The sequence below is a fragment of the Typopeltis vanoorti genome, chromosome 10 (assembly GCF_054136105.1).
Source record: "Typopeltis vanoorti isolate ZY-2024b chromosome 10, IOZ_Tvanoo_1.0, whole genome shotgun sequence".
NCBI classification, from domain to species: domain Eukaryota; kingdom Metazoa; phylum Arthropoda; class Arachnida; order Uropygi; family Thelyphonidae; genus Typopeltis; species Typopeltis vanoorti.
In genome coordinates this window covers 103,506,750-103,529,555 of record NC_143558.1, presented here as the reverse complement: position 1 = coordinate 103,529,555, position 22,806 = coordinate 103,506,750, and the positions used below count along the sequence as shown (strand labels likewise).

Here is a 22,806-nt window from a genome sequence, read left to right as displayed (position 1 = left end):
TTTCTGTGGGACCATAGGCACAAATAAGTCTCATTGTCCAGTTCCTCATTCTGATATTTGACCAAATCACTCTACTTGACACTGCCTGCCATTCAAGAAGATGAGCCTTGTATTTTGTGTTGAATACTATGGCTACTCCTTCTTTTCCTTGATTGTCATTGCCTGAATATAATATTTTGTATTTATTGGTCAGAAAGATCTCACCAGTTTTTGTTTTTTTGTTTCAGTCACCCCTATTATATCGATCTAGTATTTATCTAATTCCTCAGGTAGCTCCATTTTTTTGCCATTCAGGCTTCTTATGTTGATAGTACCGATCTTTAACTCTGGTGATGTTGAGTTGGGGTGTGTTTTCAAATTTGTTCCAGTAGCTGGAACAAATCCAGTAGCTGGAACTTGTAAAGAGAAGCAAAGTGACTTCCTTATCCTTTTATCATTGTAATTATCCTCTGAGTTTATTTGCACTTTTAGTTTGTATCCATTGCATTAAAGTTAAATTCCTTTCCACCATGACTCCAAGATCCCTAGCCTCACTAGTTTCTTGTAGCATAATCCTGCCAGTTTAGTATGGCATTGGAAATCTCATCACGCAATGTGCATAACTGTACATTGAGTTGACAGCCATTACCATTTGCCCATATTTCCAGCATATTCAGATCATTTTGTAAGTACTATATGAAGTAGCATCCCTATTTGTCTGCCTTTCTTTACATCATCAATTGTGCAAAGAAATGCAAGCAATTGAAAATCTCTTGTCATGTCCTTCCCAGTATCATTAATGTATAGACTGAACAACAGTGCTCCAAGAACAAATCTCTGGTGGTCACCTTAAATCTGGGAAATTCACACCCACTGTGTACCACTTTCTGATATCTGTCCATCAACCATCCACTTATCCAAGTCAAGAGTTTACACATTCTTATCATAAATATTGTTTCAACTTCCACACTGCCCACAGAATTGTGTGAACATGGTTCACACAATTCTGTGGGCAATGCGATAATCCTGTGAGAACACAGAAAGTGATGTTGCCAGAGATGAGCGTTTTGCAGAGAACGATGTCATGTGTATTAATTGGTTACCTGGGGGTGAGAGCTTATTGTCGTTCTACTGAATATTTACCAACACCACAACTTATGTAGCAGAGGGTGGTATAATCAATGGCATTTCTCCAGCAGTACATGAACAATGGACACAATGATATACTCTTCACAGACGAGAAGATTTTCACCATTAAAGAGTCATTTATGTCTAGCTATCGACTGACACCAGATACATTCTTTCCATTCCTGTGGGATCTTTCCTGAGCTAAGACTCAAAATATACAGATGTCAAGAGTCTAGCCAGTTTGGCTGAACATTCTTTTAGCACATGTGCTGATATCCCACCTGTCCCATTTGCCGAATTCTTATCCAGGTTATGCGGCAGCTCTGGAACCTCCTTATGCACCTAGTCTCCTCGTCCACTGTAGTAGTAGCACTGTTCTCTATGTTATATACACCTGGTTGATTTATCTTAGCAAAGCAAGTATTTATTAAATGACAATCTCAACAGCTTTCGACAAAAAGCACCTTCTATATCCATTGAAGTTATTCCTCCACATTCATTCTTTCACTGCATTTAATTTCACACATTTTAATTACAACATAATGATGAATTTATTTGGATTGCCTCTAGCCTACACTCCCAGTTTCTTTTCACACTACAATTTTGCTTTCTACACAACTTTTCTGGTCTGCACTTTATATGTATATTTCCTAACTCCTTTCACTATTATTCTCATGATATTCCACAACTTTTTCTTCTTCTTCTTTTGGATCTCATACTTAATAAAGTTGCACATCTATTTCAGTCACCCTGGTTGTTCTTTGAGTTATAGGGATTCATTCATTCAAATACTGCCTCATTTAATCACTTTTTCAAAAATTCCCATGCATTGCTGATATCTTTTCCATCCTGTGACTGATACCATGGTACTAAAGATAGTGTTCTCCTGAGTTGGTTATAATTTCCAGCTTTGTAGTTTCATGCAACTTGTCCTAATGGGAACATCCATATAGTTGGTTATTTCTGAGGACACTACAACATGATCACTGGCACCAACTGTTAGTAAAAAAGCCAAATTCTTAATGAGACCCTTTTTTGATGCTATGATCAAATCCAGTCCTCTTTGACCTCAAGTTATTTCTTTTGCATGCCCGCTCAGTAAATATTCCTTTGTTCTTATCATTGAGATTTGTCTTCTACCCAGTCAATGTTTGGAAGTCACCCATAGTAATTACTCATTGAATACTCATCAGTGTAAGATGATGCATTTTATCATTCCCAACAGGTGAAATGCCAGATCTTGCAACACCCCAATATATGTTTCATCCTGTTTGCCTTGATTTCAAACTGCAGAGCTTCAAAGTCATTGCTACACAGAACATTTTTACTATCATTGCTTTCATGAGTTTCTAACCTTATAGGACACAAATCAGCTGATATCATTAGTAGTACCTCCTCTTCTCTCTATTACTTCTGTCCCATCTAAAAATATCCTTTATATTTGATTTCAGTTATTACATCTGACCCTGACCCTTTACTGAAAACTGTGATAAAATAATGCTCTTGAGCTTTATTTATCATATTTTTAAGTAAAGTAATTGCTCTGACACAGGAGTTTGTCTCCATAATTTCTAGACAGCAAATGCTGACGGTTGTGTAACTATGGAATAAAAAAATATTAATTTTCTCCCCATGTACACAGTTTGGTTTCAGTTAAAGCACACCCACAATTTGTGGCTTACCTGCTATATATGCAAACAGATTGTTTCCCACTCCAAGGTCAAGTACAGAATTAGATTATTTGGCCCTGCCTAGCATGAACATGTTAATCGTTTCTCGTGCTCCATTAATCTTTCCTTTGTAGCTTAAATGTTAAACTGATTAAAAAAAAAAAATGGAAAGAGATAATATTTGTAAATCAAATTTTAAGTTTATATTTGCTGTTTGCACAAATATTTCATATGCAGAATATTGATGAGATTTATTAAATAAATCATTACTATAACTTGAACAGTTTTAATTGCCTTATTACCAGATATTGTTGAACCTCATGTAGTTCTAATTTCAACTGGTGCAAGCACAAGTGGTTTAAGTTCTGCACATCAGCCACCATATGCACTGAGAAGAAAGTTATCTCCACAGGAAGGAACCAGTCCTGGTCCAAGTACAAACATAAGTGATTCAAGTCTTATGCTTCTACCACGTAAACGACAGCGGCGGAGTTATTCTTCCTCCCATTCCTTACCTGATGGTATGTAATTTTGCTTCAGTCATTTGTTTGCAAACAAATTTCATGCAAAATTTCATCTCGAAATTTGTTTGCAAAAGTTTTCACCTTTGTTTACATATTTCAACTCATAGTTATATAACAAAATCAAGTACTAAATTTTTCTTTAATGCAAAACAACATGTTTATAGATTCTTATATTCACTTACATTCAAGAAACTTTTTATTTTGCCTTACAGCAGGAACATCTCACTTATACAAGTTGTTAATTGCTGAATTTATCTTATTTTGAAGGCACTCTAAATTTAACCATAATTTTTGTACTGTTCCCACGATGTTGTTCTTTGTTAGTGAGATTAGTTTGTGTCTTATCTCAATTAAATTGAAATGGGACAGTGCTGTCAAGAAACACTGGTGTACATAGAAATCCATAGAAATCATCAGGTTCTAAAAAAGTATTTTTGTTATACTAATTAAAATTAGAATTTGTCTTTGGCAAGAAATTTCTGCAATTAAGCAAACCTCTTCTTTTAACTGCATTTCAGCAATCATTGACAAGATCAACTATTTCTCTCCAAAATTCTATGAAGTGACCTATATAATTTCTATCCCACATGTTAAGGTCACTTCTGAGTGTGTGTGTCTGATTTCCTTAAGAAATTTTAACTTTCTATCATCAGTGCATTCTCCACTTTTACCATCGTCTAATGATACTTTAAGTTTTCACGTTCCAGTAACCTGCATCTCAACCTGTTTTGGAGGAATGAGCTAGTCCTTTTTGTAATGTATTTCAGATTAGCAGTCTTACGTTCAATTGATTAAATGTCTCAAGTCCAGTCTTGGAACATTGCATTAACAACACCTAGCAACAGAATCCTTTGGAATGATGCAAAGTTGCTTCATAGAAGCATCTACAAATTTGATTGTTTCTTCAAAAAGAATGAGGTTCTTCTACATCATCCCAACCTAAACATTAATGATGGATTATGTGTTATTAGCAACTGCATTCCTTACAACTTCTTGAATAACCATTCTTTATAGCATTTAGTTTCACTTTGTTGTATTTGAATTTTTCATTGTTCATGTCATGAGTAGAAATTACCGATCGTTGTTATTTGCTTCACACTCTTTTCTTTTTTTTTTGCTAAAACATTTCTCTGTGTCTGGAATTCATTTTTATATTCTGCTGTTTAGATCTCCAGCTAGAGCCAGCTTTTTTTATATATTAGTTGTTCTCTCTCTCTCATGACCAGTAAAAATTCCTCTACATCTTTCCTCTGTATTAGAACCTTCTCTGAAACTATAAACACAAATGAGTATCATTGTCCAATTTCCCATTTTGAAAGTTGCCCACATCACTCTACTTGAAATTGTCTACCATTCAAGAAGTTTATCCTTGTGTGTAGTAGTATTGGATACCATAGCTACTTTTCCTTATCCTGATCTCTAACACCTGAATGTAATGGGTTATAATTTATATTGCAACTGTTTTAGTCTTATTTGTCTTGGTAATGCCATGTATATTGACATGGTACTTCTGTAACTCTTCTGTTAGGTCCACTTCTGTTTTAAAATGCTTATGTTGGTAGCTAACAGTAAAAATAAACAAACAAATAAACTACATGGTCCGCGCGGTTAGCCTAGTGGCTATGCGCTTCGCAACCATATGCCTGGGAAAGGAGTGTCCTAGGTTCGATTCCCGTCAGTGACGTGAGGAGCTGAAGGATCTTCCTCAGCCATAGCCAAGTTAGCCAGTCTTGGGTGTGGGTTTTGGTTCTGGGGTTTTTCATCCCGCAAAGCAGGCAAAACTGGCCTTGAAAACTCAACACTACAGGCCATAGGATACACCGGGGCATAAGGTTGACCACCTTATCCTGTAAACGGAGTGAGGTCCGATGATCAATGGACCCTCGACACCGCAAGGTAAAAGAGGGTATAAGGAAGATGAGATGAGATAAACTACATGTGGAAGCAAAAATCCAATCTATTCCAAAAGAGTGATTATACAGTACTACTTCAATTATCCAACCCAAGCAGTTTGCTGGTCAGATAATTCAAAGGTTGGATAACTGAAGGCACAGTTATAGAGTGCAGTATCAGAAATCATTTGACATGCACTCATCCATTCAAGGGTTAAATAATGAAAGGTTTATTCATTTGAAGGGTGGATAATTGAGAAATTATCACTGTGAAAATATGCTGTCCAGCTATTGATCAATTGCCATCACTTCACTTTTCATCTAGTAATTGAAAAAAAAAAACTTTTTTTTGAGGCCTACCAATTAATCATTGAACACTAGTATGGATTCCACTGAATGCATGAAATGGAAGGAGAATGCTGTCACTTTTGACATATCTAGAGCTTTTGATCATGTCTGGCATCAAGGCCTGCTCAGTAAATTACTTCATACTGCTTGCCTGCTACTCTCTGTAACTGGATAGACACTTTCTATCTGGTCATTTACTTCGTGTCATGGTGAATGGATCCCTCCTTCTGAACTTTGCTACCAATTCAGGAATGCCTTAGGGCTGTGTTGTCTCACCTATCTTCTTTCTCCTCTACATAAATGACCTGCTCTCAGTAACCATTAATCCTATCTACAGAAGCTTTACTGATGAAAGTATGCTCCAGACATCTGAATCTTCAAGATCATCTGCAACCATTTCCTTAAACAGTGATCTCCATGTCATTGTTTAGTGGGATGAAGATATCATGCAGTCGTGCCTTATCTTTCTCATAAAAGAGGTCTCATCTACCTCAGTAATACATAAATCATAAGAAAGGATCAGATCTCTCTTCTTGGACTGCAGTTACCTCCAGCCTCTCCTGACACATACACATCATATCAGTATCACATTTCTAGAAACCTTTTATTCTTTTCCACTCAAATGTTTTCACCTTCCAGCTACAAACTCTGTGTAAATCAATCCATTCTTTTCACGTTTGGCATGATTCACTTTACGGTCTCCTTAAAAATTTCAGTGCTGTTAGGAGGAGAGGAATTCAACTCATTGATGATCTCTCCCTTACTAACTCATTTCAACTTCTGTCTCACAGATGCGCTGTTTCAGCTATGTCTTTTATAAAGGTATTTTCATGGAAACTGCTTCATTGAACTGATAACTGTTATTCCTCTACTTGTTACTTAGCCTGTTAATACGATAGCAGTAGATTGCAGTTATACTGTATTTCAGTATAACTGCAATTGCAGTGAACCTGCTTGTTCTATTCCTCTTTTATTCTATATACTTCTCTCCTCTTCATAACACCCTTCCTCGTGAAGTGTTTTCCCCAAAGCTGGAAAAAAAAAAAATTACCCATCACATCCATTATTACGAGGTTTAATCTCTCTAATAACAGGAATCTCACTGGCATCTGATATTGTTAGCTAATTTCAACAAGTTTTTTTTTCTTCCATGTAGTTGAGCACATTCTTACTGCATGTGAGAAAAACTGCAGTTATTCCTCATAAGTATTGTTAGAATCTCTCAGTTTTTTTTTTTTTAATTTTTTTTTTTTTAATCTGGTTAGTTTATTTTGTACTCTGCAGTGGTTACTCACAGGTTATACATTTTCCCCTTCGTCACAAGAAATTATAATAAACAGACATTTTGAATTTTCAGTTACAAAACTGTTACTGTATATCTAAATTATCATCGTCTATCCTTATTGTGTGCCATCAAGGTTTCTTTCCAAAACTTTTATTTTTAACATGATTCTGCCAGTGATGCTATCTGTACACTCTTTCTCAATTCTTCTCAGAACTCTGCATGTGGTCTGTAGTCTGTTTCAGCTGGTTTATTTGTAACCCATTTCGTCTGTAAGTTCAAATTGGTGTGAATATTGTCTTTTATGTATGTCATGTAGTGTTTTTGCTAATTTTTGTCTTATTCAGTATAAATTTATTTAACTAGCTTACATCATACTAGATTTACTTATACTCTTATTTATTTCCACATTTAATTTGCCAACTTCATTAAAAATTGCACCTTAAACAGCTGAACTGTTTCCATTGTTTTGTGGGTTCATCATTGGGAACACAGTTAAGATTTTCCATCTTTCCACCGATTTTTGCATGTTTGTCTTTTTATTACTCATTTACAAACCAGATTTCTTACAGTAGTTATTCTGTTTTTAGTTAAATCCTGAAGACTTAGTGAATTTATTTAGGAGTATATTATGATTTAAATGAAGAAGCAAGTTGAATATCTCTCGTTTTGATATTAGGTCTAATCTGTTTTCGTTCTTAACATGATTCATATAGATGATGACTACGAGTTTAGATATCACGCACCCTTGTCTTATATCTGATTTTACAACAAATCATGTTGATATAAATACATGCATAATACGCCCTGCTATATTATCTGCTAACTTGTATGCTTAAACATTTTGTACATATTTTTTAAATGTATAAATATTTTGACTACATATCATCAGCCATTGTCAATCCCCTGCTGGATGAAGATCTTTCCAAGATTACTCCAAACTGTCTGTTCATGGATCTACTTTCCCGTGTCACTCCTGTAAATCTGATGATAATATCCATCCACCATGATTTAGGTCAGCTTTCTGGTCATATTTCCTCTTATGGAATCCAATCCAGTACTTTTGTCCATCGTTGATCTTGTCTTCGAGCAATATACCCAGCCCATTGCCACTTCAGATGTTTCACTCTTCCTGTGATTTCAGAGACTTTGGTTTGATTTTTATCTATGTATTCTTTTTGTGATCCAGTCTTGAGATACCAAGCATACTTTTCCATACTGAATTGTGTTGGTCTTAATTTTTGAATTTTCTTTGCATTTAGTGTCCATGTTTCACAGCCATATGTCAATATAGGAAGAATACATTGGTTAAAAACTTTTCTCTACAGGCATAATGATAGTTGGTTTTTGAATATTGAATGTAATTTTCCAAATGCTTTCCATCCAAGCATCGTGCATCTTTTAATTTCATCCATGATAGTTTTTTTCCATTGATATCTGTTGTCCTAAGTATATTTCATCATCAATTTCCTGCCATGTACCCTCAAGGGGTGTACAGGATATGATAGTAATACATGAAAAATTTACATCATTACTAACTTCCTATCTACAATTTTCCTCCAAATCAGTCTATTACTTGTCAAGACTCCAATATTATCATTATCAGATCTTATATTTCTATCGTCTAAGGCACTTTTTACTGTATCAATTCACCTATATCTTGGCCTTCCTCTGGGTCGTTTTCCTGCCAACCTGGCAGAGAACACTTGTTTTGCTAATCTTTCCTCTCCCATTCTGTTTAAGTGACCATACCACCTGAGATTAGCTCTACTAACGCACTCCTGGATGCTGACAATGTCAAGTTCTTTCCTAATATCCTCGTTTTTAATATGATATTGCCATTGATGGCATCTGTTCATGCCTCTAATCTTTCTCAGGACTCTCATTTCTGCTGTTTCTAGTCTTTGGTCAAGTGTTTTACTTCTCACCCAGCTCTCAGATCCATAAGTTAAAACTGGTTTGAACCCTGTCTTGTATACAGCTCATTTAGTGTTCCGACTAATTTCTCTCTTATTCCATATGAATTTATTCAATTGACTTCCCACCATACCAGCTTTGTTGATTATATTGTCTATTTCTATATTTAATTTACCATCTTCACTAAAAATCGTGCCTAAATAGTTGAAATGTTTTACTTGTTCCACAGTTTCTCCATTCACAATACAGTTGACATTTTCAATGATTCTGCCTATTTTCATTGTCTTTGTCTTTTTATTGCTGACCTTCATACCATATCTATTACAAAACAGTTATTCAATTTAGTCAGAGAATCTTGCAGATTTGTAGCGGATTTATTTAGAAGTATGACATTGTCCGCATAAAGCAAAGAGCTGACATTAATATTTCCAATTTTGATATCATGTTTAATACCACTTTCCTTCATAATGTGATCCATATAGATAATGAATAACAGAGAGGATAATGTACATCCTTGTCTCACACCAGATTTAACATTAAACCATCTTCCTGTACTTCCTTCAATTCTAACTGTTGACTTACAAATCAAATAAAGACTTAAGTATTGCTTGATATAATGCCCCATTGACCCCATATAACTGTAGCGTATTGAATAGCTTCTCTCTTGGCACCTTGTCATATGCCTTTTCCAAATCGACAAAACTTAAATACAGATCCTTGTTATATTCCCATGATTTCTCCACTATTTGTCGTAAAGTGAAGATCTGATCCTGACAGCCTCTATTTGACCTGAATCCAGCTTGTTCTTCACCAAGCTTTTCTTCCACAATTCTTCTCAACCGTTTCTCAAGTATACTTGCATATATCTTACCAGGAACACTCAATAGGGATATACCTCTGTAATTCTCACATTCAGTTTTATTTCCCTTTTTATATATAGCTATGAGAGCTCTACTCCAATCATTGGGAATTCGTCCCTCTGTCCAGGCATTCTGAACTATGCAGTGCAGCCACTGTAAGACTTTTATACCACCATACTTCAACATTTCTTGTCAAATATCATCTACTCCTGCTGCCTTTTCACATTTCAAGCCTTTGATGGCTTTTTCTACTTCAAGTATGGATATGTATTCCTGACTGCATGCCTGGTCAGTGTTTTTTTTATCACTGTGCTGTCATCACTGCTTGTTACACTTAGCAAATTTTCAAAGTAATTACTCCATACTTCAAGGATATCTTTTTCTCCCGTTTTCATTTCACCTTTATCATCTCTAACTCCTTTTACAGCACTCTTTCCTCCATTTCTAAGCTTCTTCAACAACCTCCAGAATATTTTGCCACCTTCTTGATATTTATTTTCTATGTTCTTGCCAGAGTCCTCCCATGACTTTTGTTTAGCTAGTTTTACACACTGTTTAGCTTCCTTACATTTGTCTCTGTATTCTCTAAGAGCACAAGTTGACTTATTTCCCAGGAACTTTTGATATGCTTTCTTCTTTTTCTTCACTGCCTCTTTAACTTCCTGTGTACATCATGGAGTTCTAATTTTTCTATCCTTGCAGAGAACTTCACCACATGCCTCTCTAGCTGAATCAATCAGAGTTTTCTTCAAGGCTTGCCACTGAATCTTCAAGGTTTGGTTCCTGTTCTCAAACTCTTTCATTTTTTCTTCAATAATCTTTGTGTATTTTAGTCTACAGTTCACATCTGAGAGCCGCTCAACTTTTATTCGCTTTAAAACTTTCTTACATGTCATTCTTTTCAAAATGAAATTCAATTTTATCCTGCTCAAGACTAAATAGTGATCACTTCCAATTTCAAATCCTCTGTACACTCTGGTGTCCTGCACCAGGGAGAAAACATCACTATCAACAATAACATAGTCAATGAGACTCTTCTTATTCCTTGCCTCTTCTCTCCATGTGAATTTGTGCACATTTTTATGTTGGAACATGGTGTTAGTAATAACCAGTCCATGTCCTGAGCAGAAATCCAACAGGTATTTGCCATTATTATTAGCTTTGCTTTTTTCTCCAAATTTTCCCAAAACATTTTTGTATGTCTGGCAATCACTTCCTAATCTACTATTTAGATCCCCAACAAGGACCAACTTTTCCTTTTTCATTGTGTCAGTTGCTTTTTCTAAACCTCAAAAAAAAATTCCTCCACTTCTACCTTAGTAGAACCTTCTGTGGGACCATAGGCACAAATAAGTCTCATTGTCAAGTTTCCCATCCTGATATTTGCCCAAATCACTCTACTTGACACTGCCTGCCATTCAAGAAGATTAGCCTCGTATTTTGTGTTGAATACTATGGCTACTCCTTTTCCTTGATTGTCATTGCCTGAATATAATATTTTGTATTTATTGCTCAGGAAGATCTCACCAGTTTTTGTTTTTTTGTTTCAGTCACCCCTATTATATCGATCTGGTACTTATCTAATTCCTCAGCTAGCTCCATTTCTTTGCCATTCAGGCTTCTTATGTTGATAGTACCAATCTTTAACTCTGGTGATGTTGAGTTGGGGTGTGTTTTCAAATTTGTTCCAGTAGCTGACTTTTCACTGTTCGCTCTGGTTCCCTTTTTTTTTTTCATGTATTACCATCATTTTGTATTTTGGTTTCACCAATAGGAATACAATTTGGTCGGCTAAATCCAAAATTGCCAGTCCATCCTCGTTCGTTCAGTATCCAGGTGGATACCCAACAGGGTGCACCACGAGAAGGTGAGGATTGGACATTTGGTCAGAAGCCCTGGACTGTTCTCCGCATTCCTTTAAAGGCTATGTGGAGGTATCCTTTCAGTTATACAGCTTTGACCCTTAAGCACCCCTAATTTCATCATTATTAATTTTTATTATTTCTGGTTGGATATAGTTATTGAACATAACTTGGGTCTTCTTTAGGTTTATCTTGAAGCCAGCTGTTTTGCTAGCAATTTGGAGTTCATCGATTGAAGTCTGTAATTCATGCACAATTGAAAATGAAGATAACTGTCATCTGCAAAGCATAAATGGCTTAAATATCTTCCATTTATCTTCAGACCTTTCCCTTCCCAATCAAGAAGTTTGAATATTTCTTCTAGGCACGCTGTGAATAATTTTGGATATATTGTGTCACCCTGTCTGTATACACCACAGTAGAGATGTTTCCATTGAAATGAATTGCTGTTGTGGCATTGGCATATGCTGATTGATGGTCCTGATATATGGCTCCTCCACTTGTTGGTTTCGTAATGCTTTAAGTATTGCACAAGTTTTTACTGAATCAAAAGCTTTCTCATAATCAATGAAACTAAGACATAATGGTAACTGATGTTCATTACACCATTCGATAATCTGTTGTTCAACTTGAATATGGTCCATATTCAACTTGAATATGGACCATATTCAAGTACTAAAGCCACTTCGAAAGCCTGTCTTTTCTTTTGGTTGTGCTAGGTCTAGAGTGGTACAAAGCCTGTGAGCCAAGACTTTTGAAAACCACCGATAGATTGATGGGTCATTAGTTCTTGAAGTCTTCTATTTCACTTTTTTTATGTATCAGAATTAGAGTAGCCTTCTTCCTTGTTCTTGGTACATCATATTTATTCAGACATAAGCTAAATAGTTTTGCTAAGATTTTGAAGATCATTTCCCCACCTGCTTTTAGAAAATCAGCTATAGCTTCATCCTCATCTGTAGCTTTTCCATTTTGCAAGCTTTCGATGATCCGCATAACTTCTTCTGGTAGAGTCTGTGGCACTTCAGTTATTTCGTAGTTGTCTTTTTCTTCTTCATTTAATTTGTCATCCTGATATAATGCAGAGTAAAATTCTGTAGTTCTGTTTGCTATAGCATATCTGTTTGTGGTAGGCTGCAGCCACATGTTTATTGCTGTTTGGCTTTTTTTGAGACTACGATTGTTTTCAATTGTTTGTGGTATGAATTATCTTATTTCTTCTGTCATACGTTTTCTGATTGTTTTGCACATTTTAGTGCATTCAGTTTTATTCTGTAGCTTGTTTGTTTGTTTCATTTCTCATCATTTCTTCATAAGATGTTTTATTTCTTCAGAAATTTTGTCTTTGGATACTCCACATAACTTCTTCTGGTAGAATCTGTGGTAATTCAGCTATTTCGTAGTTGTCTTCTTCTAAATTTAATTCATCATCCTGATATAATACTGAGTAAAATTCTTCAATTCTTTTTGCTATATTATATCTATATCTGGTTACGGTCCCATCTTGTAGTTTGCAACCATCTGTTCATCAATTGGACCTTGTTATGCATTACTTGACCAAGCAGCAGGTTGATGTTTTTGGAAAAGAATCGTGTTATGCAAAATTTTCTTAGGAATGTATTCCGTTTGACTTTTAGTTCTTTGAAAGAAAACTGTGAAAATATAGACTCCTGTCAGTCTTGATTTTTTATAGGTAGTTTACGTCATTATACATCAGATGGCAAACTAATCTCGAAAACATCAATTTGGCATTTGGTCAAGTGATGCATAACACAGTCCAATTGCTGTTTGGCTTTTTTTTTGAGACTTCAGCTGTTTTCAGTTGTTTGTTGTATGAATTTACAATTGAATTTTCTTATTTCTTCTTTGATATGTTTTCTGATCGTTTTGCACAATTCAGTGTATTCAATTTTATTCTGTAGGTTATTTGATTGTTTCATTTCTCTTCGTTTCTTCATAAGCTGCTTTGTTTCTTCAGAAATTTTGTCTTGTTTCTGTTCTGTGGTTCCAGCTATTTCAAATGAGAATTGTAAAAGGTTTAGGGTAATAATGTCATTACTTTCTGATGGATCAGCATTGTCATCTATAATAAGATGTTTAAATCTATTGTTTAGTTCATGTTGGAATATATATTTTTTTTTAATGTTGAGTTTGTGTACGTATATGTTTTTCTTTGATCATTGAAACATTTTCTTCTTTCTTTTTGCAGTTTATTTGATCTTACTGCGTATCATACGATGGTCATTTCAATGTTAAAAGTGTTTATAAAGAGCAGTCTTTAAAGATGTTTTTCTTATTGCTGAGGATAAAGTCAATTTCACTAGTTTTTTTTATTTGGACTTTTCCATGTCCTCTTCCTATGTGTTTTTTTTTCTTGAAAAAAGAATTCATGATTTACAGATTTTCTTTTTCTGCAAGTTCTATTAACCTTGCTCCTCTGTCTTCTCTCATACCATATCCAAAATTTCCCATTGAGTTTTCATCTGATTATTGTATACCAATTCCAGTATTAAAGTCTCCCATTACAATTCTGGTCCGATATTTTCCTTTATTGTAAAAGTTGGGATACATCGTAATAGATGTCTTCAATTTCTTCATCAGTATGACTTATTGTTGGTGCATAGAAGGTTTCAATTCAGAGATCAAGTTTTTCCCTGGACTTTTCGCAGTGGATAAGATACGACAATTGTTTCATGTATGCATCCATGAACGTTAAAGATTTATAGATTGTTAGATGGATGATGAAAAGGAACGCATTACAGAGAAGTGTGATGAAAGGCTAGGACATTCCAAAAATGAGAATGGCATTGCCAGGAATAATCAGGAAATGGATGGGAGTGCTTGCAATGATAATAATAGAAGTGACGTGGAAGAGCTTAGGTAAGAGTTAATGAAAATGAAGAGTCAAGTTAAATATGTGGAGGAGGAAATTGAACATTTAAAGAAGAGAATAGCTAGTGTAAATGACAAGGAAGTTAATAAGAAGAAGCAGATATCTAAGGATGATAGGATTGCTTTATATTGTAACTCAATCAATAAAGGTGTGGTAAAAGATAAAGTGCACAAGACATGTTTTACAGGTAGTACAATAAAACTAATATCAGATGCTTCGTATAGAAGGAAGGAATGGGTCTCAGAATTAGTGGTGGTGGTGGGCACAAACAACTTGAATAGTAAGACAAAGAATGTGGAAAGGGATTTGAAGGAGTTGTTGCAGGAAGTGAAGAAGAATAATAGTCTCATTGGAAAAGTGATTAGTTTGTTGACAATAGTGAACTGAGAAGGAGAGCAATGATACTGAATGACAAAACGGCTAAATTGTCAGACAGAGAGAGTTCAGTTTGTGAATGTATGGAATGAATTCGAAGGGAAGTTAGAATGGTTCAAAGATGATGATGGAATACATTTGAATGGGTTTGCTGTTTTTCGTGTGGAGCAATTGTTGATTAATAAGAGTGCACAGGGTCCATACAAAATTAGTACAACTAAGAGTCAGAGAGAGTTTGAGAAGTAGGTTGTGGAAGGATGGGAAGAGCATGGATACAAAGGTGAGGAAGTGATTATAGTAGAGCAAAGTGATGCAGTGCAAAACGGTGGGGATGATAATAATATAAATGAAAATCATCCAGGATCAGGGAAACAGGTCAGAATGAATAGAGAAGTACACTATAGCAAAGAGAGTGAAGAGTGATTGCATTGATAGGATGGCCTCAAAGAGTGGAGAATTGCTATGCTTGTATACTAATGTACAGAGTATCAGAAATAAAGGGGGCTGAGTTTGTGGTTGATTGAATTAGTATGCCCATAAATAATTGGCATAAGTGAAACTTGGTTGACTGAGGATGATATGCTGTCAGGACTTGAAATGGTAGGATATAGAATTTTCCAATTCTATATAAAGAAGGTGAGTATTGTTAATGGTAGCAGAGGGATTGTGTTTTTCAAAAGTTTAAGTAAAAAATAGTAGTACGTGTGAAAATTTTGAAGCTGTTTGGTGTGTAATTGAGATCAGTAGAATAGTATATCTAATAGGATGCTGTTATAGGCCAGGGAATGTGGAGAGTATTGATTGTGAAATGTTTAGGCAAATTAGTTGGGCAAGTAAAGGGAAAATGATCCTAATGGGAGATTTTAATTATAGGAATGTGGATTGGAAAGAAGAGATAGTGTATAATAACAAGGAGAGTGAATTTGTTGAGTTTCTGCAGAATAACTATCTGAAGCAGCATGTGATGGGAGCAATAAGGTTTATCAGTGTTAGATATGGTGATATCCTCACAGGATGTGGTTATGAATGAAGTATCAGCACTGCCACCTGTTTGTGAATTTGATCATGAGGTATTGGTTTGGAAGGTAGTCAAACAGGAAAAAGTTGTTATCAAGAAGATCTATATATGGAACTATATGGTGGGTGATTATCAGAAGCTCTGTAGTCAACGAGCATCAATACATCGGATTGATGAATTGTGTAGAAAAGATGTTGACAGTGCATGGAAATGATAAGGCAGTATCTAACACAAGCAATACATAACTGTATACCAAGAGTTAAGTGAATAAATGGAGTAGGAATGAGTTGGATTAATGGTGAAATCAAGCAAGTAGTGTTACAAAAGAAGTTATTATGGAGGAAGTACAAGAATGTTTGCAGTGAACAGATGCATGAAGAATTTAAAGTGCGGGCCAGAAAAGTGACAAGCATGGTTAGAAAAGAAAAAGTAGAATGAGAGCAGATTGGCCAGTCAGGTCACAGCTAATCCAATTGATTTTTTCTACTATGTGGCAAGCAAGAGGAAAAATAATTATGGCAGGTTATGGTAGCAGAATAACCATATCAAATGATATAGTGGAATTATTTAATGAACACTTCATCAGTGTATGTCATAGTGGCATGAATGATTCTGTGTAACATGTAGAAGGGAGGCAAGAATTAGGAAAATTAAAGGCGAAAGATTCAGAAGTGTATCAAGTGTTACTCAGGTTAGATGTAATAAGGCTGTAGGAAGGGATGACATATTACCGCATATTTTTAAAGAATGTGCAAAAGAGTTAGCCAAACTATTGTTGTGGATATTTAAGGAGAGTCTTGCAGTGGGTAAAGTTCCTAAGGCATGGAAAGAAGGCAAAATAATGCCTCTCTGCAAGCATGGTTCAAGAACAGAAATGTCCAATTATAGAACAGTGTGTGTCTGCAGTTGTGATCAAAGTGTTGGAAAACTTGGTTAAAAATAGAATACAGGATTGGGTTGACGAACATAAGACTCTCTATAATGGTCAGCATGGGTTTGTGAAGGGCAGATCTCTTGTTTTAGCAATCTGCTTATGTTTTATGATAAGGTGATGAATGTGTTGGATAAGGAAGAATCATATACTGCGATTCTCCCTTATTCTTGGACTTTGCAAAAGCATTCAATAGATTACCACATGATAATTCTCGTGGAAGGGCTTAGACGTTGGTTATGCATTTTTTTACTAAGTAATTTAAGGAAATTACAACGTCACTAGGATATACATCAAAATAAATTTTAATATACTTCAGTATTTTGGCAACGTCACGTTGCCATTTTCAAGAAACTTAAGAACAAGACACGTGCACACAGGCACAACAAAGAGTAAATGAGGAAGAAGCAGGAAGCTATTATATCTCCTAAAGTCCTGATGGTGCCCCCTAGCGGGCAATGTTGGTATTCTTGGGCGATTGGGCTGAAGGTCTTCCGATGTAGGTTTCCCAAATTTGAGGCAGTCTCATGCAGCCAAATTTGTTGAGGTTCGGATTCAGCCCTAAGAAACAATCTGAACCTCAACAAATTTGGCTGCATGAGACTGCCTCAAATTTGGGAAACCTACATCAGAAGACCAGCCCAAACGCCCAAGAATAGAATACCAACATTGCCTGCTAGGGAGCACCATCAGGACTTTAGGAGAAATAATAGTTTCCTGCTTCTTCCTCATTTACTCTTTGTTGTGCCTACGTGCACATGTCTTGTTCTTAAGTTTCTTGAAAATGGCAACGTGACGTTGCCGAAATATTGAAGTATATTAAAATTTATTTTAATGTATATCCTAGTGACGTTGTAATTTCCTTAAATTACTTAGTAAAATAAAATACCACATGATAAGTTGGTGAACAAGCTGCAGAGGATAGGAATGGATCGTATATTGGTTAGATGGATCGGAGATTGGCTCTTTTGAATGATACCAACAAGTTGTGTATGATGGAGTTGGCATGCCTCAGGGTTCTGTTCTTGGACCCCTACTATTTAACTTGTTTGCCAATGATATTTCTTTTGGATTGACTGGGGATCTTCAAATGTTTTCCAATGATGCAAAGTTAGGTAGAATTATGAGTAGTAATGCTGATGTTGACTCTCTGCAGGAAGATTTGAATAGACTTTTAGTTTGGACAAATGAATGGGGTTGCAGCTTTAATGTTAATAAATGCAAGGTGTTGCACTTTGGGATACAGAGACATAAGACTACATACTGTATTGGTGGTGCTGTACTTCAGGAAATGGATGAGATTTGGGATCTTGAAGTGATGGTGGACAGTGGACTGAAGTTCCGAGGGTATATTGCACGTGTTGCAAAGACTGCATGTCATATTGCCAATGATAAAATTTATACATTGACATGTAGGGATAAAGAGGTGGTAGTGGTGCATCTATATAAGGCATTGGTCAGACCTCATATGGACTATTGTGCCCAGATTTGGTCACCTAGTTTTTATTGTGATGTGAAAATGCTACCGAGGGTCTAAAGATAAATAACCAAAGTGATATCAGGACTCTGGAGTGTTGGCTATGAAGAGCATTTGAAAGAATGTGGATTACAGAGGTTGGATAAGAGGAAAAGAGGAGATATGATAGATACCTTCAAGTTAAGGGATTCTATCAGATTAATACAGAAGAAATTATAAAAAAAAGTAGATGTTAAGATGGGAAGAACTAGGGGCAATCCCTGTAAGTTATGTATAGATGTGGTGAAGAAGGGAGTGAGGAGTAGATTTTTTATGTGGAAAGTTGTTAGTGAGTGGAATACATTGTGAGTGCAGGCAGCGTAAATAACTTCAAAGCTCATTACGATAGACACGTTGCTGGTTGAGTGGGCTTCCCATGATGAGTGTTGACTCCGTGGAGGTTACCAAATAATAATAATAATAATAATATGGAGGTATAAAAGTTTTAAAATGGCCGTATGGCTTAATTCAGAAGTCCTGGTCAGAGGTTTCAATTCCAGATGATTGGAGTAGCGGCTCTCATAGTATCTACCTCCCTGCCTATAAAAAGGGAAATTGAATGCAAGAATTACAGTGGTTATTAAGAACAAGCTGGGTTCAGGCCAAATAGAGGTGATTAGGGTAAGATTTTCACTTTAAGGCAGATAATTTAGAAATCATGGATATAAAACAGTGATCTGTATTTAAAGTTTTGTAGATCTGGAAAGGGAGCTTCCGTAGCTCAGTTCTGTAGTTGGAAAGATCTGGATTCGAATCCTGTCTATGATGAGAAGAACCTTTATCAGGTGTTTTCAATCAATGTTGAATTATTCGGTCTCATACGGTGGTGGAGGTTTTTTTCTCTAGTAAACTGGGGATTTTTTCATCTTTCAAAACAAACTTGCCTTGCAAACACATATATCTACAGACATAAGATACTAACTGCAAAAAAAATAGAGCTTAATCATCTTATTTTTCTACTACACATTTTGGATCTCATGTAGATATCCATAATAGTCAACCACTGGATGACACTTCACAGGACAGATCTGGAAAAGGCATGACAATATGCAAAAAGAAAAGCTGTTGAAACACTACAGTTAGATGGCATAAATATGACATTCTATCAAGCAACACATAGTCTATGTTTGAATTGTAAGGCCGCAGTTAGAACTCAAGGGATACAGGAAGATTGTTTGATGTTAAATCAGGTGTGAGACAAGGGTGCACATTATCTCCACTGTTGTTTGTCATCTTTGAAGAAAAATGGTATTAAACCTAGTATCAAATTGGAAATGTTGATGTCAACTCATTAGGCATATGATGTTATACTCCTAAATAAATAGAGTACAATTCTTCATGATTCCCTGATTATATTGAAACTGTTGTACTAAATTTGGTATGAAAATCAGCAATAATAATAATAATAAAAAAGACAATGAAAATAGGCAGAAACATCAACTGCATACTGAATGGTGAACCTGTAGAACAAGTAAAACATTTCAGCTATTTTGGCAAAGTTTTTAGTGAAGATGTTAAATTAAATATGGAAATAGACAACAGAATTAGCAAAGCTAGTATTGTAGGAAGTCAACTTAGTAACTCTTTATATTAACTGAGCTACAGAAGCCCCTTTCCAGATCTACAAAACTTTAAATGCAGATTGCTGTTTTATTTCCATGATTTCTCAACTATCTGTCTTAAAGTGAAAATCTTACCCTAACCACTTCTGTTTGTTAGCAGAAATTAACAAGAGAGAAATTATTAAAAAAAAAAAAATTATTAAACCATTGTTCAAACTAATTTTAACTTATATATCTGACAGCTGAGTTAGAAGTAAAACACTTGATCAAAGAGTGAAAGCCACTGACATGAGAGTTCTGAGAAAGATTTGAGGAGTGAACAGATGGTAATATCCTATTAAAAATGATTATATTAAGAAAGAACTTGATGTTAGAATTCAGGAATGTGTCAGCACATAATGTAAATAAGTATATATAAGTGCAGAAATATTGTATAGTAATGAATATATCTGTTGGCATAAGAGGAAGTATATGTTTTGTGATATTCAGATAAGGTAAAAATATTGTAATATTTCAATGTGTAACTTATGTTAAATGGCAAAATAACTGCTCAAAAGATTTCACAGGACTCCAGGTGAAAATAGCTAATTTGAGTGGTATGGTCACGTATTCAGAATAAGAAAGGTTAGCAGAACAATAGTTTTGCCAGAAGTGTAGGAAAAAGACTAGCAAAACCAAGATCTGATAATATTGCACTCTTAACAGATTTATTTGGAGGAAAATTGTTAATAGGAAGTTAGTAATGGTCTAACATTTTTCATGTAGTACTGTCATAATGTCCTGTACATCCCTCCCTGAGGGTACATATCAGGAATTTGATTATAAATAAATCAACTGTCATATGGATTTCTCACTCTATGAAATTATTTTAGTTCATTTTTCAAAAACCAGTAGTTTCCTCTTTAACTTTTCCAGAACTTTAAGTAACTATTAGTTTATTATTGTTCCTATCATTTTCATAATTTTGTTTTGCTGATGTTTATGAGCAATATATATTCATTTAATAAGTGATATAGGAATTAAGAATTATATCTTTACTTATTTTGTAAGCTAAAGTACATTAGTACTATGGGTGAGCTAAGTATTTTTTTAAAATATATTTTAATTAATTCTTATAATTTTATTTATTTTTTATTCATTTTATACCTGGCCTTGGAAGCCCTGGTCTAGAGGCCAGATGTGGAATATTTTCATACCTCCAGTAAGTGGAGTGGTGGTCTAACACTACTCCATTATGGACATCCCCAGGAAGACAGACTGTTAACTACATTCAAAACATGAATTTCAATAATGAGACATAAATCATGCATATAAATAAATCATTATTCATGTTTTGAATGTAGTTAACAGTCTGTCTTCCTGTCCACTTAACATTGTATGTATTGGAGTTTTTGAATAAAATTCAGTTTAATTTTTGTTACATCTTTTTGCACCACTCTTGATCAAATGGACTGTCATACATTCTTTCCATTCTTGTAGGCTCTTTCTTGAGGTGAGATTCAAATTATACAAGTATGTCAAAGACATAACCCACTTAGTTGAACATCTCTTTAAGCATATGTGCTGATGTCTCCCATCAGCACATATTGCCGAATTCTTATTGTGGTTATGCAACAGCTGTAAACTTCCTTCTCATGTACCTCTATCTCTTCATCCAAAGTAGTAGTAACACTCTGCACCATGTTACATACACCATGCTGACAGATCTTTGGGAAATGAGCACTAATTATATCAAGTCACAGCTTCTTCTGATACAGGCATACTGTCTGCATTTAGTAAAGTTATTCTTCCACATTCTTTCTTTCTTTCTTTTACTTGGAGCATAAATAAAATTCTTTTGGGTTGCTTTTAGCAATTTCTAATTTGGGTTGCTCAGCCAATTTCTTTTCATATTCTGACTTAGCTTTTTTACTATACTCTTACCTTTTCTGATGGCATTTTATCTGTTTCACAACTTCTGTCATCTTTACTTCCACACTATTCTTTTCACATAATTATCATCACCAGGAAATTCATAAGGGATCTCTTGCTTAATAATTTGCACATCCTTTTCACTTCCACTTCTGTTTGTCAAATGCCAGGAACACATTCAGTTACTGTATCAGTTGTTTCATCTTTTCAAAGCTTCCCAGGATTGCTAATATTCTTTCCATTCAATAACTTACCATGGAATCGAACATAGTATTCTCCTGAGTTTGTCTAATTTCCATCTTTGTAGTTCAGCATTTAGATAGCTACTTTATAGGTTACAGATTCAGCATGATTGAGGTTACTTAGTTTTATAAATCTTGGTCCAGTGATGTGTGGAATAACTGGAGGTGATAAGTATCATATAAGTATCATCAGGATTTTTATGGCTTTTTTTTTCCCTTACTAACAGTGTTCGTGCGCTGTGGTCAAGTGACACTTAAATCTATATCTATATATTGTATATAAAGCAAAGTCTGTTTTCGATGTTCACTTATAACTTGAGAACGAATTGACTGCTTTTGATGATGTCTTCACCAATAGATAGAGGATGTTCCAATGATGGTTTATGTGCATTTTCATTGATGTACACCTCCAGATTATGGAGTAGTAATTAATTTTTGTTTTACCTCCTTCCACAGCCCATACTGCAGTTTAACAATATCTGGCCACTATTTTACGACCAGATATTGTTAAATTCTATGGTTAGATATTGTGATATTAAGTTTGTTCTTTATTACCTGTGGCCAGATATTGTTGGATTCATGTATCACCATGTTGGATTCCTGTCTAAGGAATAGGTGTTGGAATCTTCTAATAGACTTCATTTTCTTGCATATTTGTCTGAATTCATTATCACTGTTGTATTTCCTTTGTCTGCATTGACTATTACTATGTTTTTATCTTGTCTTAATTCTTTAAGGGCTATTAAATCTGATTGTATGTTTCTACATGGTAATTAATATTTTAGCAATAAGGCTGAAGTTTGTATGCCGATGAGATCTGCATAATCTCTAGGAAGATTGTGAATTCCTTTTTCAATTTTCACTAGCTATCTTAAAAGAGCAGATCGCAGCCACTA

At 35.1% G+C, this 22,806-nt stretch overlaps 1 protein-coding gene across 2 annotated transcripts in view; it reads left to right on the top strand.

Moving 5' to 3' along the window:
* The window catches only part of FBXO11 (F-box protein 11), a 412,771-nt gene that overhangs the window by 47,521 nt on the left and 342,444 nt on the right, over positions 1 to 22,806 (top strand). For both annotated transcript variants that reach the window (XM_090399679.1, XM_090399680.1), the window contains exon 2: positions 3,083 to 3,298. In XM_090399679.1, the coding sequence (XP_090255805.1) occupies positions 3,083 to 3,298 (216 nt within the window). The remainder of the gene's footprint in view (positions 1 to 3,082; positions 3,299 to 22,806) is intronic.